This window comes from Urocitellus parryii, chromosome 11 (genome assembly GCF_045843805.1).
Source record: "Urocitellus parryii isolate mUroPar1 chromosome 11, mUroPar1.hap1, whole genome shotgun sequence".
Lineage (NCBI taxonomy): Eukaryota > Metazoa > Chordata > Mammalia > Rodentia > Sciuridae > Urocitellus > Urocitellus parryii.
In genome coordinates this window covers 46,779,702-46,799,021 of record NC_135541.1, presented here as the reverse complement: position 1 = coordinate 46,799,021, position 19,320 = coordinate 46,779,702, and the positions used below count along the sequence as shown (strand labels likewise).

General features: G+C 42.0%; 1 protein-coding gene across 1 annotated transcript in view; it reads right to left on the bottom strand.

Moving 5' to 3' along the window:
* Positions 1–15,832, bottom strand: part of Cachd1 (cache domain containing 1) — a 200,531-nt gene extending 184,699 nt beyond the window's left edge. The window contains exon 1 of the mRNA XM_026411015.2: positions 15,581–15,832. Within this exon, the coding sequence (XP_026266800.1) occupies positions 15,581–15,832 (252 nt within the window). The remainder of the gene's footprint in view (positions 1–15,580) is intronic.
* Between the last annotated feature and the right edge of the window lie 3,488 nt (positions 15,833–19,320).

Genomic DNA, 19,320 nt, shown 5'->3' with positions numbered 1-19,320 from the left:
AAAATAAGAAAAAACTATCATAGTAATATTATTGCTATAAAAAAGGTAGCTATTAACGTGATATTTTTAAAATTACAATGAGATACCACTTCATCCATGTTATAATGGTTAACATGGAAATGACAGACTCTACCAAGTTTTGGTAAGACTATGCAGCAACTAGGATTCTGATGGTGCTAAGGGGAAAGCAAAGTGACACAAAACCTTTTAGAACATAGACTAGCAGTTTCTTATAAAGTATAACATACACTTAACATAGGGCACAGCAATTCTACCCTAGAGACATAGAAATTTATATTCACACAAAAAAAATTGTAAGTAGATGTTTAATAGTGGATTGTTAACAGAAAACCCAAATGTTCCTCAGTTGGTAAATGGATAACTGTGGTTATCCATTTACAGTGGAATAGTACTCAGCAATAAAAAAGAATGAACTATTGATACACACAACATGGATAAACTTCAAATGCACTGTACTAACAGAAAGAAGCTAAGACTCAAGATGTATACCATAATGCTTCTATTTATATGGCCTTCTGGAAAAGGATGAGAGAATATACATGTGGTTTTTAAAGATTCCAGATCGGGAACGACTGGTTACAAAGGGGGCACCAGGCCATTTTGAGGGTCAGGGATACTCTTGTGGTTCTTATCTGTGTGGTGGTTATATGACTGTATTTTTTTAAATTCACAGAACTGTGCAACAAGGATATATTTTCATATACACTATCAAGAAAATTAAGAAAACAAATCTGGGACCAGTGCATGCCTTTAATCCCAGCTACTTGGGAGGCTGAGGCAGGAGGTCACCAGCATGGGCAACCTAGTAAGACCTGTCTCCAGATGAAATTTGTAAAATGGCCTGGATTTGTAGCTCAGGGGTAAAGCACCCTGGGTTCTATCCCCAGGACTGCAAAACAAAACAATGACCACAGCAACAACAAAAACATAAAATCACCATAGAAACAACTTCACTTTTGGATATAAACCAGGGACTCCAACAGATATTTGTATAGCCACATTCACAGTAATGTTATTCATAATATTATTGCCCAAAGGTTGAAGGAACTCCAGTGCCATCAATGGACAAATGAACAAAGAAAATGCAGTATTCACATACAATGAAATATTTTTCAGCCTTGGAAAGGGAATTCTCACACGTTCACAGTATAGATGAACCTTGAAGACACTACTCGAAGTGAAATGACCACTTACAGAAGGACAATTACTATATTATTCCACTTACATGACGCACCTAGGATAGTCAAATCCCTTTATGGAAAAAGGTAGAGCTGTGGTTACCAGGGGCAGGAGTGAGTGGGAAATGAAGAGGTGTTGTTTAATAGGTACAGTTTAAGTTTTGGGGAGATAAGAAAGGTCTGGAGACAGATGGTGGTGAAGGTAGCACAATAATGTAAATGTACTTGCTGGCACAGAATTTTATACTTAAAGTAGTTACAGTTGAAATTTTTGTTATGTGTATTTTGCCACCATTATAAAAATAAAATTAAAAATGAATGTTTGATGCACTTCACAAGGACTTTGTTCTGAACTTTCAAAGCCATATTAAAAGGAATCATTGCTTTCTTCTGTAAGAAAATAGTACATTTTATTGTATACAAATCTAAAAATAAATAAAGGTAATATACTGGGAGAGAGGAACACCTGAATCCTTAGTGCAGGATTTCATTACCATGTGCAGAATTGGTCCTAGACATTTACTTCATCAAGACTTAACAGGGGGGAGCTGGGGTTGTAGCTCAGTGGTAAGCACTTGCCTAGTATGTGTGAGGCACTGGGTTCAATCCTCAGCACCACATAAAAATAAATAAATAAAAAGTATGTGTCCATCTACCACTAAAATATTTTTTTTTAAAAAAAGAGTTAACATGGGAAACATGAATGTTTTTTAAAAATATGTTAAGAACAATTCAACTACATTTATATTCTTCTCCACTTTACATTTTAACAAAACTAGAGAGGTTGGTTTGTTTCAATTGGAAAAGAAACATGGCCTGCCACAGATTCCCTACCTTCTAGACCTCTTTAGACCCAAAGGGAGAACTCTATTTGTGCTGATGGGGAAGAAGAATCCAAGTTCTCACTTAATGACACCCTTCTGTTGATGTGCTGTCACCAAGTGGCTTTCTTTCAGTTCTTGAGTACCCCAAGGTCCTGGCCATTCAACTCCAGGAGGCTCTTCCCCTATTGGAATGCTAACTGCCAGTCCCTCCTCAGTGGCTCCTCCTCCCTGTCACTTCTTCAGATTCCTTCCTACACCACCCAGCTAGTTGTGGCCCTGACCCACCCACCTCCAGTAAGCACTATCCTACAGGAACACAGCAGTGAACACAAGGCTCACTGTGACAGGTTGGGAGAGCAATCATCACATGAACTGGGTGAGGAGGCAGAAGGAGGGAAAGCAAGAGAGTGCTTTTTGAAGAGAGAAAGCCTTCTTTCCCCTCCAGCCAAGGGAACTGCAATTTCAAAAACTCTGGGACAGGGCACACTTGGAGTGTTCAAAGAATAGTACTATGTGGAATGGGGGAAGGAGGGGATGCAGGGACCAGATCCCATCCCCCTTTGCAGGCCACTGGAATTTGAGGTTTTATTCAGAGAGTCAAATGGAAACCTGTAGAGAGTTTTAAGCACAGCAATGACATACATAATATAACTTATATTCATATTTTTTTGAGGTGCTGGAGATCAAACCTATGTCTTACACATTCTAGGCAAGTTTGAATACTGAGATATAACCTTAGCCCCCAACTTAAATTGTTAAATTATCCCCCCCCATAGTCTTTCTAAAAGTCCTATGTTTCACAACACTGCTAAAACTTTATAATTTATATTTATTTGTAATTGTTTGTTTAATGTATTTCCACTAGTGGTCTATATATTCCACAAGAGAAGGAATCATCTCTCTCTCAAACTCAAGACCAAAGCATAGTATCTGGCCCATGGTATGTGCTCAATATTTGTTAAATTAACTTATAAATTCTAACCTCTATGATAGAGTAGATCCACATATATGTAATTTTTAATTTTTCAATTTATTTTTTAGTTGTAGATGGACACAATACCTTTATTTTGTTTATGTAATTTAATTATTTATTTTATGTGGTGCTGAGGATCGAACTCAGTGCCTCACATGTGCAAGGTAAGCACTCTCCCACTGAGCCACAACCCCAGCCCACATATATATAATTTTAAAGTACTTTCACATTTTAAAAAATTATTTTTTTACATTTCTAAATGTAGCCCACTTTCTCTACCACAAATAAATTAGACATCAGGTCCAAAATAACTACTTGGAATCCTAGTGTTAGATACTGCTCTAGGTACTTTTATTTATCTAAAACATTTTAAATCTTTAGTAGCAAGTAAAGGGTCATAGACATTTCACAATAAGTCTGGAGGAAGTAATGAAATTAACACATTAAATGGTAGCCCAAGGTAATTTGCTAAAAGTAGCAAAAGGTAACTTACAAAGTTACAAAGTCTTTTTTGCTACAATAACTTACAAAGTTACAAAGTCCTTCTTTTTTTTTGCTACAATAACTTACAAAGTTACAAAGTCTACCATTTAAAAATGGCTGGGCAGTTCCTGTGGTCCCGACTTTGAGTACTCCCAGTATGTCACAGACAGTGCTAACCACACCGAGGCTATACAGACAAATGTCTGGGCTCTTTCCTGTAAGAGCTCAGACTCTGACAACTCTTCATCTGTATGTGCTTTCATTTTTGTAACTCTTGCCCATCTTTATCATCTGAATGTACACGCATGCAAATAAAAAATAAATTTCCAAGTCTCTTTTCTGGTAAATTGACACTATATCCAGAGATCTCAAATTTAAAACATCCATAACAATCACAATCAGTACACAGTATGGTCCTTCCCAAGTCTACTAAAAGTGCAATTCCCCCTTCCACAGAAGCATCAGTGAAGTCAATTCTGGATCAAATAGCCAATATTGCCAAACCAAAAACCTGTTTTCCAGGTTTTCCTCCAAACCCACCAAGGATAGCAACAACTCTGTGACTAATAGTTTCCCAGTAAGGGGACAGAACAAACAGCAAAAGGCATACAACTGGCTCTCTTCTATAATGGCCAAGGACATCTCATTCAGAGAAGACATGGCACCTAACCCCATAACTACCCCATCTCTGGGCCACTGGAGGGGGGCATTGGCTTTAGAGACACTAATAAAGTGGTTGGGATTAAGACAAAGGTGGCCACACAGAGACCAACCCAAGCAGACACGAAGGTCTCATGAAGCTTTATGAGTTAGCAAATGATTGAGGATGGACTAGAATTCCAATAGGAATTTCTCAGAGATGAGTTGATTATCACAGAAGAGGTTTTTTTTGTTGTTGTTGTTGTTGTTTTTAATATGGTCCACTAACATGGATCAAAAAAAAAATCCTCAAACCACTTATAAATACTTTACATTTGTATCAGAGAAGTGATACACTTCCAACTGTTTTTTTTTTTTTCATGGTTATATACAGCATAGTAATTGCCAAGTCTTTATGGCTTCTCTGTGATTTTTTTCCTCTATAGAATCCTCATTTTCTTTTCAATAACGTGGAAATATGATGACTCTTTTAAGCTGATTATTTTTATAAATGAAGTTGGGGTGGACTCATGAATTGGGGTATTCATGGATCATTAATTTCTGGCCATCCCTCTTTTGAATGAAGATTTTTAAAGAAAGAAAGCAAGCAAAGTTGGCCATCATATATGAGACTCAGTTTGTGTTGTTCCCTTAACTTAAGCCTTATCAGCTCTGCCACAGCTGAAGTGATTCCAAATTGCTTTATGACACACTTGGATTTTCTCCTGCTAATAATTCCTCCTTCCTGCCCATGACTGGCAGGCTTCCTCCACACTGCAGTAATGCGGGACAGCTAATTATCTACCAATCCACCTTGCTATTCCGCACTTGGCAACTTTTATCTGCACAGGACAGCTGCACTCCCTGCGTTTGAAGTAAAATGTCAGTCTCTGCTAATGCAACAAGACTTACATCACTAATGATGTCTCCACACTTTGAAGCAACAACTCAAAGCCTAATTAAAAATTCAGATTCGTTCTCACTGACTTGCCCATTTTTACTGACCTTCCACCAGGACCTTGAAGTATTTTTAAAAATACTCCATGCAAAAAATAAAATTAAAAAAATAATTCAAGGAGAATCAAGCAAAAAAAGTATGCTATCTTGGACTTTGTTACAGTTGGAAGAGAACCAAGACATTATTGTTCACAAGATAAGAATTTACTCCACTGACTGCTACGCTGCAATTGCAATAAAGCATAATATTTCCAAGGAAATATGGACCATAAGCTATTTTTCAGCTGATCTACTCTCGGATTTAGTTGTTGGAACTTTTCAAACAGTAATTAACTCAGTTGACTATGTGAATATTAAGTAGAGGAAAAGTATCTTTGAACTCAGAAAAAAGAGGCAAGATAAAAAGATACTCAAATCACACTTATTTTGTTTTATTGTTAAATCAAATAAACAATTCCTCCAAAGTAATAATATTATTGCAAGGAGAGAGAGATTGAGAGAGAGAGAGAGAGAGAGAGAGAGAGAGAGAGACTCTGACTTCATACTCCTAATAACTAGGGAGAGAGCTGTTAAGTCATGAAATCCAATTTCAAAATAGAACTTGGCTGAAAATTACAGGTGGGATTTCTTTCTGTGGATTTTTACATAAACAAATACTAAACAACCAAAGTTGCTCCTCCCCCCAATTTTTTTCTTTTTCTTTTTTTTCTTTTTCTTTCTTTCTTTTTTCTTAAGCTTTAAATGCTTTCCCTTTGTAATAAGAAAATTAGTTTGACAATACAGGTTCACAATAATAGTCATTGACCAATTAAACGTGTTCTTTTAAAGTATCTAACAACATTCTACAAGTCTCAGAAGCTTGAACTTTCTTTAGTGGCTCACTGACTTTTAGGTATTTAAGTAAAGACTTAAAATTTTAAAAAAAATCTAATCTGGTCAGCTGTCAGATTAAATTATCAGCTTGAAATTCTCAACCATAAAATAACTAAGCATACTTTCTTTTCAAAAGAAGAATGTGGGAACCGAGAGGACAGCTCATTGGTACAGCACTTGCCTAGCATGCAGGAGGCCCCAGGTTCCATTCCCAGTACCACACACACGCACAAATAAGAATGTATACTATGAAGTCAGGTTCCCTTTCCCAACCTAAGGAAATGGAAAAAGAGGTTCCCTCAGTTTAATATCATGAAAAGACTCAATAAAACAAAAGTCCTAAGATCACACCTTGAGTCCAAACCCACCACTTAACTACTGGACTGGTATAATCTCCAGAGAGGTACTTTCACTGGGTCTCAGCTTCCAGACAATGGTCAACTGTAAAATGAGGGTGGTCCCTCCCAGATTTCATGGCACCTAGTGATCTGACAATTCAGGGAGAAAAGGCTTGTTAAGAGCAGGGCTGCTGAGCTTAGATTGGCACAAAGCCTGGGGGATCCATCTCAGCAGGTGGGCGGTCAGACAGCCTATCTTTGGGCTTCCTTCTTGAACTGGACTCAGGGACATAGAACCCAGAAAAGTAACAGGTTCTAACAACTGATGATTACTAACAATATTTGCATCTTAAATCATTTCTGCGGTGTTTCCTGGGTTTCTAAGCTTTTTCCAGATTCTTGTTTCCTTTCCCCAAGCATAACATTTCTAAATACAAAGAGCTGAAGCCCAAGAAGCAAATAGTTCTCAACTACCTGGTAAGCCTCTGCCAGCCATGTGAAACATGGTTCTCACCATACTGAATAGGCGAGAATCTTCTTAACAAGGTGGCATACAAAGGGAGAGAAATGGTGTACTAGCCACATCCTGGAGGCCTCATCTAGACCGCCCAAAGACCTACCACAGATGGTTAAATTGCACAGGGCAGTAGGTTTCTTTCTTGTTCAAGCCAGTGGGAATTGGGTGTTCTGAAACCTGCCCTAAAGCAAGTCTTGACTGGTAGGAAGATTCTAGGGATCCCACAGGTTGACCTCTCTCTCCTTCTCCACCCTCTTCTCATGCCTCCTACCCTCAGTTCTCTGAAGGCCAAACCTTAATGCCATCTTTCCATTCCTCAAAGGTGCTACACTTTCCCTCCACAAGGAGACTTCTGGGAACTCCATTCTGACCAACCCATTTCTATCCATTCCACTTTCCAGGAAAGCTTTCTCGAATTCCTCCTCATCCCAGGTAAGTTAATATCCCTGACATACTTCTCCAAGCATCTGGAACCTCCTGTCTCATAATCATATTATGTCAGAAATTAACTGGTAGATATCACAGGTCTAACATAGTACCTGGCACAAAATAAACTTAGAGGAAATATTTGAAGTAATTATAATGACAAGGAGCTCATCTCTCAAGGCAATTCATTTTAGAGCTGTTCTTCACAAAGTTCTCCTTTATATTATATAGAAATGTGTTTCCCCATGGCCTGTGCCTAAGCAACAGCTTTACTTTCCAGAACCCACTGAGTAATTCTAACCCAAACACTGAAAACTGGTGGCCTCTGCCCTCATCCAGCATGCAGACATGTTTGGTTTGGCCCCAATAGTTTTGTAGGGTCCCCCCCTCCTAAATCTGAATTACTTGCCAATAGTTTAAGAATCAAGAGACTTCATATAAAAACCTGATATTCTGCTTCTCTTGAAAAACAAAGAGATGTAATAACACTGGCCCCAGACTGCCACCAGGCTGAGTAGTACCTGCCCTCTTGCTGCCCTGGCTTGTAACCCTCTGGCTGATAATATTTAACACCTCTCTCTTCTGACCTATACCTGCTTCGTTCATTTTGTCTAACTGACCTCTGTGTGCATTAGTTTTAGCAAACTTGGAAATACTCTGTCTCCCATAGTTTGGCATTTCTTTGTATATTCTGTTTTGAACCAGTCAAGTTGGTTTAGCCTCCCTGATGAGGCAGGAGCTCCCAAGGGAGGCACAGGATACCCCCTGTGACTCCTGCAGTCTTCTGGCCTGATTCTGCAGTGAGGACCCCTCCCCCACCCCAACACTGCCTGTGAACATCTGCTGACAGCCTGGTTAGAAGACAAACATTGAACAGGTCAGCTCTTCCTCTTCAGTCCTCCCCTGTCTTCCACTTATAGCTTATCTTGCCTCTTTCTTTCCTCACCCTGCCTCTTCTGGAAGGGGATGGAACAGGAGCAAGTGAGGATGTGGGTCATGATGCATCAACATATATCCAGACTGCCAGACAGCTATAAGGAAACAAGGAACTACACAACCTTACGGGGAAACAGGCATGAAAATGACAGTCAGAAGGTCCCAGCAGGGAGAAATCCAGAGGAGCTTCAAGAGAATCTTGGCATCACATCTGGAAGACTGGGGAAGTTGCTGAGTCAAGGTACTAGCTCTTCAAAAGCTGGAGATTCTCATAGCTCAGTGGTAGGCCCTGGGTTCATTTCCCAGCACACTCCTACCCCCCACCCCTAAAAAGGTACTAGCTATTTATAAAGGCCTAGATGATACAGTGGTTTTGTTCAGGCCTAGCACCATAACAAATTTTAAGGATAACCTGGCAGGAGGATCATGAGTTCAAAGCCAGCCTCAGCAAAAGCAAGGCACTCAGCATCTCAGTGAGACTCTGTCTCTAAATAAGATACAAAATAGGGCTGGAGATGTGGCTCAGTGGTTGAGTGTCCCTGAGTTCAATCCTCAGTACCACCCCCCCTCAAAAAAATTTAAGGAGATATATATATATATATATATATATATATATATATATATATATATATTATATATATATTATCAATTGAAAATTCTATACACTAGTGAACCAAACACCATTTATAAAATGAAACATGAAAAATATAGAAATAAGAATGCAATTTTAAAATGACACAAATGAGCTGGGCAATTTGGTACACATCCATAATCCCAGCTACACAGAAGGCTGAGGTAGGAGAATTGCAAATTTAAGGTCAATCTCAGCAGTTTACTGAGACTATCTCAAAATTAAAAAAATAAAAAGGTCTGGGGAGGCAGCTCAGTGACAAAGCACCCTGAGTTCAATCCTCAGTACAAAAAGAATTGAAATTTTGATATCTGAAACATGCTTCAAAACAATCTGGGGGAAGGGGAAAAGCAGGTGGAGGCAGAGGTAGAGAAAAAAATAAAACTAAGGTTGACCGAAAGCTAATAACTGTTTAAGATGGGTAAGAAACAGATGTACTGTCTTACATTATTTTCTTTACCTTTCCATATTTAAAAAAAATGTTTGTAAAAAGTTTAAAAGTTAACAAATAACTATAAATAGCAGGTCTAATATTTTCTTCAGAAACCTCAAAGGATGGTTTGGCACCAGATGTCTGAGGTTTTTGCACTGCTCTCTAGAAACACTGGGACAGGGGACTGACCACACTGAAATGTTAAGTTTTTAAAGATTAGATTTCTCTCAAACTCAGGAGATAGGTTTGCTGAACTCCATGTTCTGTGCACTAACACTAAACAGACTTCTCCCATATTTCTATTTCTATTTACTGACTGCTCTCATGTTAGACCCTATGCTAGACATTGTTGTCTTTTAAGATATATTTCTCCTTTGCCAGGTACAGTAGGGCACACCTATTATCCCAGCTACTAAAGAGGTTCAGGCAGGAGGTTCACAAATTTAAGGCCAGACTAAGCAACTTAAAGAGACCCGATCACAAAAATAGAGAGCTCTTGGGTTTAACCCCCAGTTTAAAAAAAAAAATCCCCCTTGAACTACATGAAGACACTGAAGTTCAGAGGGATTCAAAAATATGCCAGAAGTCACACAATGAATAACCAGCTGAGTCAAAATTCGTGTCCCTATTTTCCTTCATATTTTGAATTTCAATAAGTTCTTATGCCAGGTTCAAGAAGATCCAAAATAAATCTCAGTCCACTTAATACCCAAATTCCAGAGTTTTGAAAGGTTCCTGCCTACTCATCCACTTAAGCTCAAGGAATCACCTCTTCGAGTAGCAACCAAAAATAACACCAGCATGTTACAAAGTGTGAAACCATCTCCTTCCCCAAGACTTTCCAAGACTGAAGTACTATTGGCAGGGAAAATGTAATAAGCACAAGGAACCGAGCCAGCTAATGCAGGCAATAGTGAGAAGGAAGTCAAAGAAAGATTAAGCACAACAGGGACAGTCCATCATAAGTCATTCAATATATTTTCTACAGGGGGCTTATTTTTGCCAAGTTCAACTCAGAGTTATCTATTAATGGTTGGTTTCAGTTTTCTCCTGCTCCAAATATTCAATTTCAGAAGAAAGCAATATGTCAGCTTTCCCACTAAGAGTGATACTGTACACAGGCAGAGAATCATAGAATTATTTACAGATATAGGTGATTTTTAATCCCCTGAAATATTCTATATTGCTTAGCCACATTCAATTCATTCAAAACCACACCATTCCTGATATGGTATACATGAGACCAGGGACAATGTGCACCTTACTTAAACATGACAACAATTCAGCTTCCAGTTATACTGGAGTCACCAAGACATTTATGTCTAATAACCACAGAAATGCCAGGTAAATGCCCAGAGAAATATGGGAAGAATCAGAGCCACTCTCCTGTTGAGTTCAAGATATACCAACTACCTTGTCTAGTGCCACCAAACAGAATTAGAAATGTCTGATGACTGCTGATGTGGTTACCCTTCACATCTAAAGTTGCAGCCACTGCTTTCTGAACTACCCTTTACATGTGGACATTTTACTGAAAAGGCCAAGGGCAAAGTCACTGACTTCCTTGACCTCCAGAAGGGCTCAAGCAAGGTTTCTCTGTGGTCATCCTGTTCCTTCTCTACCACTGCACTAACCTGCTTCTGTCTACTGCCTCTATGCCGCTTGCTATCCCCCTGTATCATAATGCCTCTTGTATCTATTTCTCATTATTAGTTGAAAGATGAAGGATATGTACCAGATCTTGGTTACCATTTAACACTAGCACAGTCTAATTCAAGATCTCTCAGAGTAGAACTCCCCCAAAAGTTTATTGGACATATGCAAAAGCAAACATTGAGTTTCTGTATTGTTGTATTGCTGTTTTACTGCATACACTGGGGACTTGCTTTTTCACATTCAGTTGGAGTCACTATTTACAACATTGCTTTCTATTTTCAATAGACATGTCTGCCCAGCTGATCCCTTAGTTCCTGAAGTCACTCTGTGTCCTGGCTGCTGCTCTTTCTTCAACTTGAGATGAAGCTCCAGTTCGTGCTTCTCCTCCCCCTTCCCTTCCCAGGCCCCATACAGCAGCTGTCTGTCTGATCCACCTGCTGGTGTGTTTGCCAAATTCATACTGAGTGTGCCCAGCCCAGCAGAGTGTGTTAGAGCCCTCACCAAGGCGGGCACACTGGCCTTCTGCCAGGCTCTTGCTGTTAGGAAGCCTGTATTGTCATATAATGTTAAATGGGCCCTATAAGTGCCTGGTGAAATGACTCCCAAGGCATATATGCCTTCTAACAAGCAGGCATTGTTGCTTGACTGTTTTACCTGTGCAATCTTACCCCCTCTTTCAGAAGCCAAACTCCTAAACGTCTGTGCTGTAACACTTCCTTGCAAACCCCCTGAACACCTAGCATAGAGCTCAGTAAGCTTTCAATGATTATTTCTCCATTTAAGAGCAACCACATCCATCAACATTTCTCAGCCTCAGCTTAACGTAACAGATGACTTCGCATGCTCTACTTCCGTTAAATCCACAAAGCAAATCTCTAGGAAGAGTTGCCATCCCCAATTTTACAAATGAAATCACCCTACTTGCAAATGGCAACAGTGGAACACAGGCCTCCAGATACTTAATGTAGGGTTTCTTTCTACTGAATGGAGATGCTGCTTGATAAAAACTTCTTGCACGAATGAATAGGCAGAAACAAGTCACCCTGGACACAGTTTGTGCTCCCCAGACTACAGTGTTGATGGCTTCACTCCTTGGGACCCCTGAGGAGATGATGATTAGGTTTTTGACTTTTACCCATGATGTATGGATGTCTGCTGCCTGGGGGTAGCATTCAGTGGCAGCTTTCCCAGGGCACTGGCAAAATTGTTTGATGCAAATTGTCTGAAGATTTTTTTTTAAAAAATTTCGCCCATTATTAAAAAGGAATAAAAAACAAAACAAAAGACATGAGTAGGTTGCCTTTATTAGAAAACTTTTCCAAGAAAATTTTAAGATAGACCTCTTTTCAAACTGTCTTCTCTATCAGCAAGCATAAAAACCATATCATGGGAAAGTATGGTGCTAAAGACATCCTCATTTTTGCTTTTGTAGAATTACTACTCACAACCTCCTCTGAGCAGTATGTGCTACCATTTTAACTGCTACAGAACAACAAGCCTGGCTTGAGTGCTACTTTGCAATTTCTCAAAATTAAAAATTGTCTTTGGAAGCTGGGTATCATGGCCTATGGCACTAATCCCAGCTACTCAAGGAGGCTGAAGCAGGAAGATCACAAGTTTGAGGGGCCAACTTGGGCAACTTAGTGAGATCCTGTTTCAAAATTAAAAAAAAAAATACAAAAGGCTGGGGATGTTCACTTGTTGGTAGAGCCAAACCAAAATAAATAAATAAATAAATGTCTTTGGAGAATTTCTGCAGCACAGCTCTTTAAAAGTCTGAAAGTTTGCTTTTTACAAATAAACTGGCCTCAGAAATTTTATCATAAAATGAGATGCTGGGCTAGGGCAGTAGCTCAGTAGGAGAGTACTTGCCTAGCACATGTGAGGCACAGGGTTAGACACTCAGCACCTCATAAAAATAAAATAAAATAAAGGTATTGTGTCCATCTACAACTAAAAACATATATTTAAATAAATAAGTAGAATGATGTGCTGATCAGAAAGATCATACTGTACTAAAATGTCAAGGTCAAATGAAGAACTGAAAAAGGCTCCCCACCCCTCCCCCCACTGCAAAGAGATGTAAGCTCCTGTCCCACTCATCTTTGTGTGGAAGTCTGCCCCAGCTCAGATGGGGCTATCTGCCTTGTAACCACTGATTAGCTCTGTATCTGCAAAAGCCAACATTCCAAAAGGGAGGGCTACATAATCTACACTTTAGGCAACTAACCCCACATTAATTTCAAATCTGCTGAACAAGGCCCAAAGGTTTACAGAGAAGAATGTGAGGTTCACAGTCTTTATCCTGAAAGCTAGAAATCCAAACGGCATTATAGTTCATTTTACAAGTTCTCCCCCTCCCAATGCTGGCAGTCTAACTAAATTAAAAAGAGACTTCCCCGATTTTCCCAGAGAAATGCAAGTGGCAGATCAATGTACAGCTCAAGAAGAGGAATTTAAATACAGTATGTGCATCTTCTTTCAAAAAAGGAAAGAAGCCACTTCACATTTTGCCAGACAAAACCCTGTCCACAGGAGGTCGGTTTCCACAATGAGGTTGCAAAGGTGTTTGAGAGAAGCCAGTTGGGAGGAGATAAAGGGCCATTTGGGCACAAACCCCCCATGGTTCAGAGGGGTTTTTTTCCCCCCCCCTAAAGTGTCTCCTTTTCAACAGGGAAGCCTTTTAAAACTACATTTGCTTTGGATCCCTACCTGAATGACAATGTGTTGGGATCCGATTTCACCTTTTGTCAAGGACGGGGTGAGAAACAGTAAAACGGCTGTCAGAATCTTAGCAAAAGCAACTCCTTAACCTACAGAAGGAAGGGGGAAAACCCTAAGATCCCTTGAACGGCCCCAGTGATGGGATGAAGGAGGCAAATGCCACCTAATTCTAAAAGAAAAGTTGAAAACAGCAGTATATTAAATTTCTTTTGTTAAAAGAGGTGCCTCTGTTCGAAAACACAATTCTGTTTGTGTTCTGAATTGAAACACTCACCAGTGGAAAGAGAACCCTAGTCTTCCCTCTCTTCCAAAAAAAAAAAAAAAAAAAGTCACTTCACTCCTAAGAACTTAGAAAATGCACATGGAAAAAAATTTATAAATGAACCAGACCCAGAAAGATACACATAGAAAGGGACAGTTTAATGGTGTCTCTTAAAAGTGTACCTATTATTATGTAAATGAAGAAAATCTGACTCTATTGCACTTCAGGGCCAGTTGTCTGCAAATAAATGTAAAATTACCTTTCAAGCAAATGATCCATTACCCAACCTCCCCTCACTCTTAAAAAAATCCAATCATCATTGCTACAGTAGGGAAGGTCTGTAGAGCTTGTTTTTAGGAAAACTGCATCCTTTTGATAGAAGCCTGGGATGGGGGTAGGGGTTAAATATATATATATATATATATATATATATATATATATATATATATATATATGTGTGTGTGTGTGTGTGTGTGTGTGTGTCTGTGTGTGTGTGTGTGTGTGTGTGTGTGTGTGTAGATGTCAGAAACCTGAATCCCAAAGTAATTCCAAATACCTAGCCCCTGGGAGATGGAATAGTCACAGCAGGATGGAAATTAGAAACCTATTCCAAGAACACATTCCTGGAAACTTCCTCTTTCGAAGACCCCATTCACCACCATTATTGTTAGAATGTAGTGTATAAGAGAACGGTGTTATTGTAGTAAGAATGTTACAGCAAAGGTTTCAGACTCGGAATGTCATCTCAACCTTTCCTAATGGAGTGGGCCTTCTCGGCCAAGACGATTAAAATAACGGCGAGATAGAATCTCCAGGTGGTTACTGTAGAGCAATTTTTACTACTCTGGGTTATTTTTGTAACATCATCAGGATTCCTTATTAGCCGCGGGCAATTTTTTTTCTGTAAGCCCCTCTTCTAGGGAGGACTGCCACGGTAAACAATCTGGAGAAATGGGAATCCTATTCACTTTGCTCCCTTGTCCCTTTTTCCCCAAAGGCACACACAAAACAAAAATCAAAAAGCAGCAAAAGCGGAAAGCAACAAATAGAGTCCCCCCCCCCACACACACACACACCAGGACCAGAGCCGGGAATCTATCAGGCCAGCCCCTCCCCCAAAGCATCCGGGAGGGGAAAGGGGGCGCGGAGGCTGCTCCGGGGCAGCCCTCCTATGTGAGTGAGGGTGGCCCAGAGCAACGGGGTATAAGATCTAGTACCTTCCCTTCCGGCGCCCAGGGGTGCGCCTTGGTCTGGAGGACATACAAGGCTGTGAAAGGGGTGGGGTCCTCGAAAATCGCCCAAGCCAGGAGGGGCCTGGTGCTCCGGGATGGGGACACAAAGAAACAGGGGAGTTTGCAGGGGTGGCAGGGTGAAAACACGCCTGCTGAGGAAACGTGCACAAATCAGGGGAAAAGGTGCGAGGAAACCGGAGAATTCAGGCCGACAAAAATGATCTGGTGCTCAGAAGAGGGGAGCGGTGCAGGGGAAAGTGGGTTCCATGGAGAGGGCAGGGGATTCTGCAGAGGAGAAAGAGGGGTAGATGAGTGCATGCAAGAGGAGCTGGTTGTAGTCTGGGATCTGTGCAGAGGACAGAGGAGTCCGGCAGGACAGGGAGCTCTGTGCATGCAAAAGGAGGGTCGGCCCTGGGCAAAGAGGAAAGGCAGAATACCTGGCAAGTTCCGGTGCACGAAGGGGCGGGGGTCACTTACCTGCATGGTGACGACCCCCAATTCTTCGGCCGCTAGCCTCCGCATCTGACTCGCCAGTACTTGAGCTTCGTCCAGGATGGAGAAGTCGGCGTTGGCCACAGCGCCCAGGAGCCAGCACGAAAGCAGGCAGAGCAGCCAGAGCGGCGGCCGGGTCGCCCCAGCCCCGGCCCCGGCCCAACCAGGCGAGCCCGGACAGCGGAGGGCCAGGGCTGCAGTCCCCACCGTCTCCTCTTCCTCCGGCTCGCGGGCCATGCTGCCTTGGGCCACTCCCCGCCGACCGGCTCCAGGCGTGGGGAAGCGGGAAGGAAGCAGCGGGAGGTGCGCCCAGGGCCCGCTTGGCGCACCCCACAAAACTTTCTTCCTCTTCTGCACTCTGGTCTCTGCGCCGCGGTGGCGGCGGCTCCCAAACTTAGGGGGCGCCCGGCTACAGCGCGGGAGCGCGGGCGGCCACCATCGCTAGGCTGCGGCGGCGGGCGGGAGAGGAAGCGGCCGCCCGAGCGCACTGAGGGCGCGGGGCACCCGCAGGGCTCCGCGGCGCGGTGGGCGACTCGGAAAGGCGCCCAAGGCCGGGTGCGCGGGCGGCGGTGGGGCGACAGGAGCAGCCGCGAGCCGCGCCGCTTTCGCTTCCCGAGTCCAGGCGCAAAGAGGCTGCAGCCGCGGCGGTAAGGGCGGGCGATCGCACCCGGAGGAGGAGCGGCGACCGGCTGCGCGCTTGGGGCAGCCACAGAACGAGGAGGGAGAGGAGAGGCTTAAAAAACGCACACTGAAAGAAAGAGAAAGAGGTGGGGGAAAGGGAGGTGTCTGGTGCCACCACGCTGCGCTCTGGCTCCGTGCACTTCCCGGCTCCGCCGCTGCGGTGGCTGCGGTGATTTATGGAACGAGGGAGAGAGGCGGGGAAAGTCCCCCTGTCGCCCCTCCTCTCTTTTTCTGGATCCCGCCTCAGCACCGGCCCCTGAGACGCTGGGGGCCCCGAGGACAGCCTCTTCTCAGGTACCAACTTCCCGAGGGAAGGGGACCGCTGGACCTTCTCGTGGCGGGACACAGAGACACCTCCTTGCCTGCGCTGTCACCACCTCCGCCCACGCGAGAGATTCGGAGTCCCACCCGTTCTAGGTTCCACCCGTCAAAAGTCCCTTTAAGTTCTAGGACGTTGGCTTTCGGCCTGGCAGAGATTTGGGAAAGCGGCAACTGCCATTGAACGTTCACTCCCTTTCTTCGAGGTTCTTACTAACAATAGCTCGCCCTCGTGGAAGCAACCGACTTCTTTTTGTAACTAGCTACTGTGTGCCCCGCACTGTGCTCTGGAGTCTGTATACATTATCCTTTAATCCTCACGACCTCCCTAGAAGTACATATCTTTATCCCAAAATTTTAGGTAACAAAGATTAAGGCTTAAGAAGGTGGAATAAACTGCTGAAGGTCATGCAGGGTACAAAAGGCAGATCCAGAATATAAACACAAGTCTTACTCCAAGGCTCTTGCTCTTAAACCCGACTGTTCTTTCTGTCTCTCTTGGAAAAAATGAACCATCTGATTCCATCAAGAGCCAAAGCAAAACCAAAACTGAACCGGATCTCATCGTACACAATACCTGTTCTCCCAAGCTTGGGCAGGCAGGGTTAGCTTTCCTGTTTGCTCCTGACTCCTGGTTCAGGCCCTCTGAGAAATCACCTGTTGAAAGCATCTGATACAAGTAAATGGCACTATGTGAGTGTTTATGCAAAGCAGCTATTCTCCTCTCCATGGACTCTGAATTTAGAGTTAGTGAGTTCCTAGAAAACCAAGTCATGTCCAAAAAGATTGAAGAGCTTGCCTAGGGCTACCTACCAGAGATGGTCCCACGACTAGAACCTGGGATTTAATGCTCTCTTCACTTTACAGTGAAATCTTCTGTCTTAATTTTTTGATCATATTATGGTAAAAACCACCTTCTCTTGTAAGCTTTTCCTGGTCCAGCTTACCTCTGATGTTTCTCTCTTGTGAATTCCTCAGTCAGTATTCTGAGTTATATTAGTGTGTTTTCATTTTGTGACACTCTCAACCCTATATCCCCATGTAACAGGCACATCAGAATCTTACAGACCATCATTTAGTATCTGCAATGCTTGTTTTACTTAGTAGAACTGGAGTGTAAGTGCAGGGCCAATCCCTTCACCTCCACCTGATCCAAAGTTGTCACAAATTTCTAAACTTTCCTGAAAGGCCTTCACAATGGCTTCTCTTCCATTGCTCCTCTGGAGTATTGGTATTTTTTGAGATTCTAATCCTTTATCATTTTTTCCCCACTCTATAGTTCTTTTTGAACCTTTACTATCCCCACCCCCAACTGTGGTACTACTAGGGATTGAACTCAGGGCTTTGCACATGCTAAGCAAGAACTCTAAAGTTCTTTTGGAAATCTCTATTCCACACCCATGCCTTTGATTGTTACATCTCAGTTTCTGCATTAACTATACCACCCAGAGTTTTTGTGAAAAGGTTCATAAAGCCCTTAGCATAACATGTAGGACCTACAATGGCACAAAAATCAGCCAAGAAAGCCAATGAGAGGGAAGGGAGAGTGGAGTGCACAGGACCTGTGACCCATTACAGAGACTATCACCAAGACCAAACTAACTCTGTTTCAGAACATTCCCATTCCAAATCCAATCCACATGTTCAACTAATAGTAGAATCTTTCCCCATTTTGTCATGATGTATCAAAGGATCAATTGCTTGTTCTATATAAAGAGGACACTATTAACTATGCAACTATTTGAGCAATGGAACAATGGAGGGGAAAAAAATGGTAAAAGGGTCACAACAAGAAGACCATAGGCCAACATGAAACTTCTCTAATGGCCTTACCTCCTCCCCAGATTGCTCCTGTAGCCCTTGCTCATGACTAAGCTAGATAACAGTTCACTATCTGCTTCCTCTCCAAGTTCTAGTATTGAACATGAAGCCCTGCATTGTCTATCTGCAAATGTTTTCCCATCTTGATGTTTCTCCAGGTGTGGTTTATCACCAACTGCAGCACAATTAACTCTCAGTTACTGTGTCTACTTTGGTCACTGGAACAGTCTCTAGCACAGTTTTACACTTGGAGTAAGAAACTCAAGAAATGATGAATCAAAAATTGGAAAAAATTTAGGAAAAGCTATGAATCACTAATACTGTGCAAAAAAAAAAAAAAAAAAACTGCACTGACAGTTTTGTTCCTTGAATGCAACAAAGAATGAACCAAGAGTCCTCGTTAAACTGGCTGCTCTTCTACATGTAGGAGGTGGAAAGCTATTCAGTGACAGGCTACTTTCTCACTTTCTCATAATGATTGACTGAAACATTCACCAAGAAAAATTCTGTGTCAAACTGTATTGAGGTACTCTTAATTAGATTTCCCAAAATATGGAATGGAGTCTCCAAGCCACCAGGTTTCTCCTTTGTATACTCTGGGGTGAAAAAAAAAAGGCCCAAGTTAGCAATGAATGCTCAGTCCCATATTGCTGTCAAACCTCCCATACAAAACAATAAGTGACTGCAAACTATACTAATAAGGAACTCAGGGAGCTCAAAAAAGTGGAACCAGTAACTCAGCAGAATTCAGCACAGGGTTGTTAACTTCTATGAGAATATGAATGGCAGCAATTATGATTTATTATTAAATAAATGGAAATGGCTAATAATCTAAATTGAATCCTGTAATAGATCCTCTCTGTTTTCATATTTCTCCTGCAGATGTTGCAAATCATCATATTTCC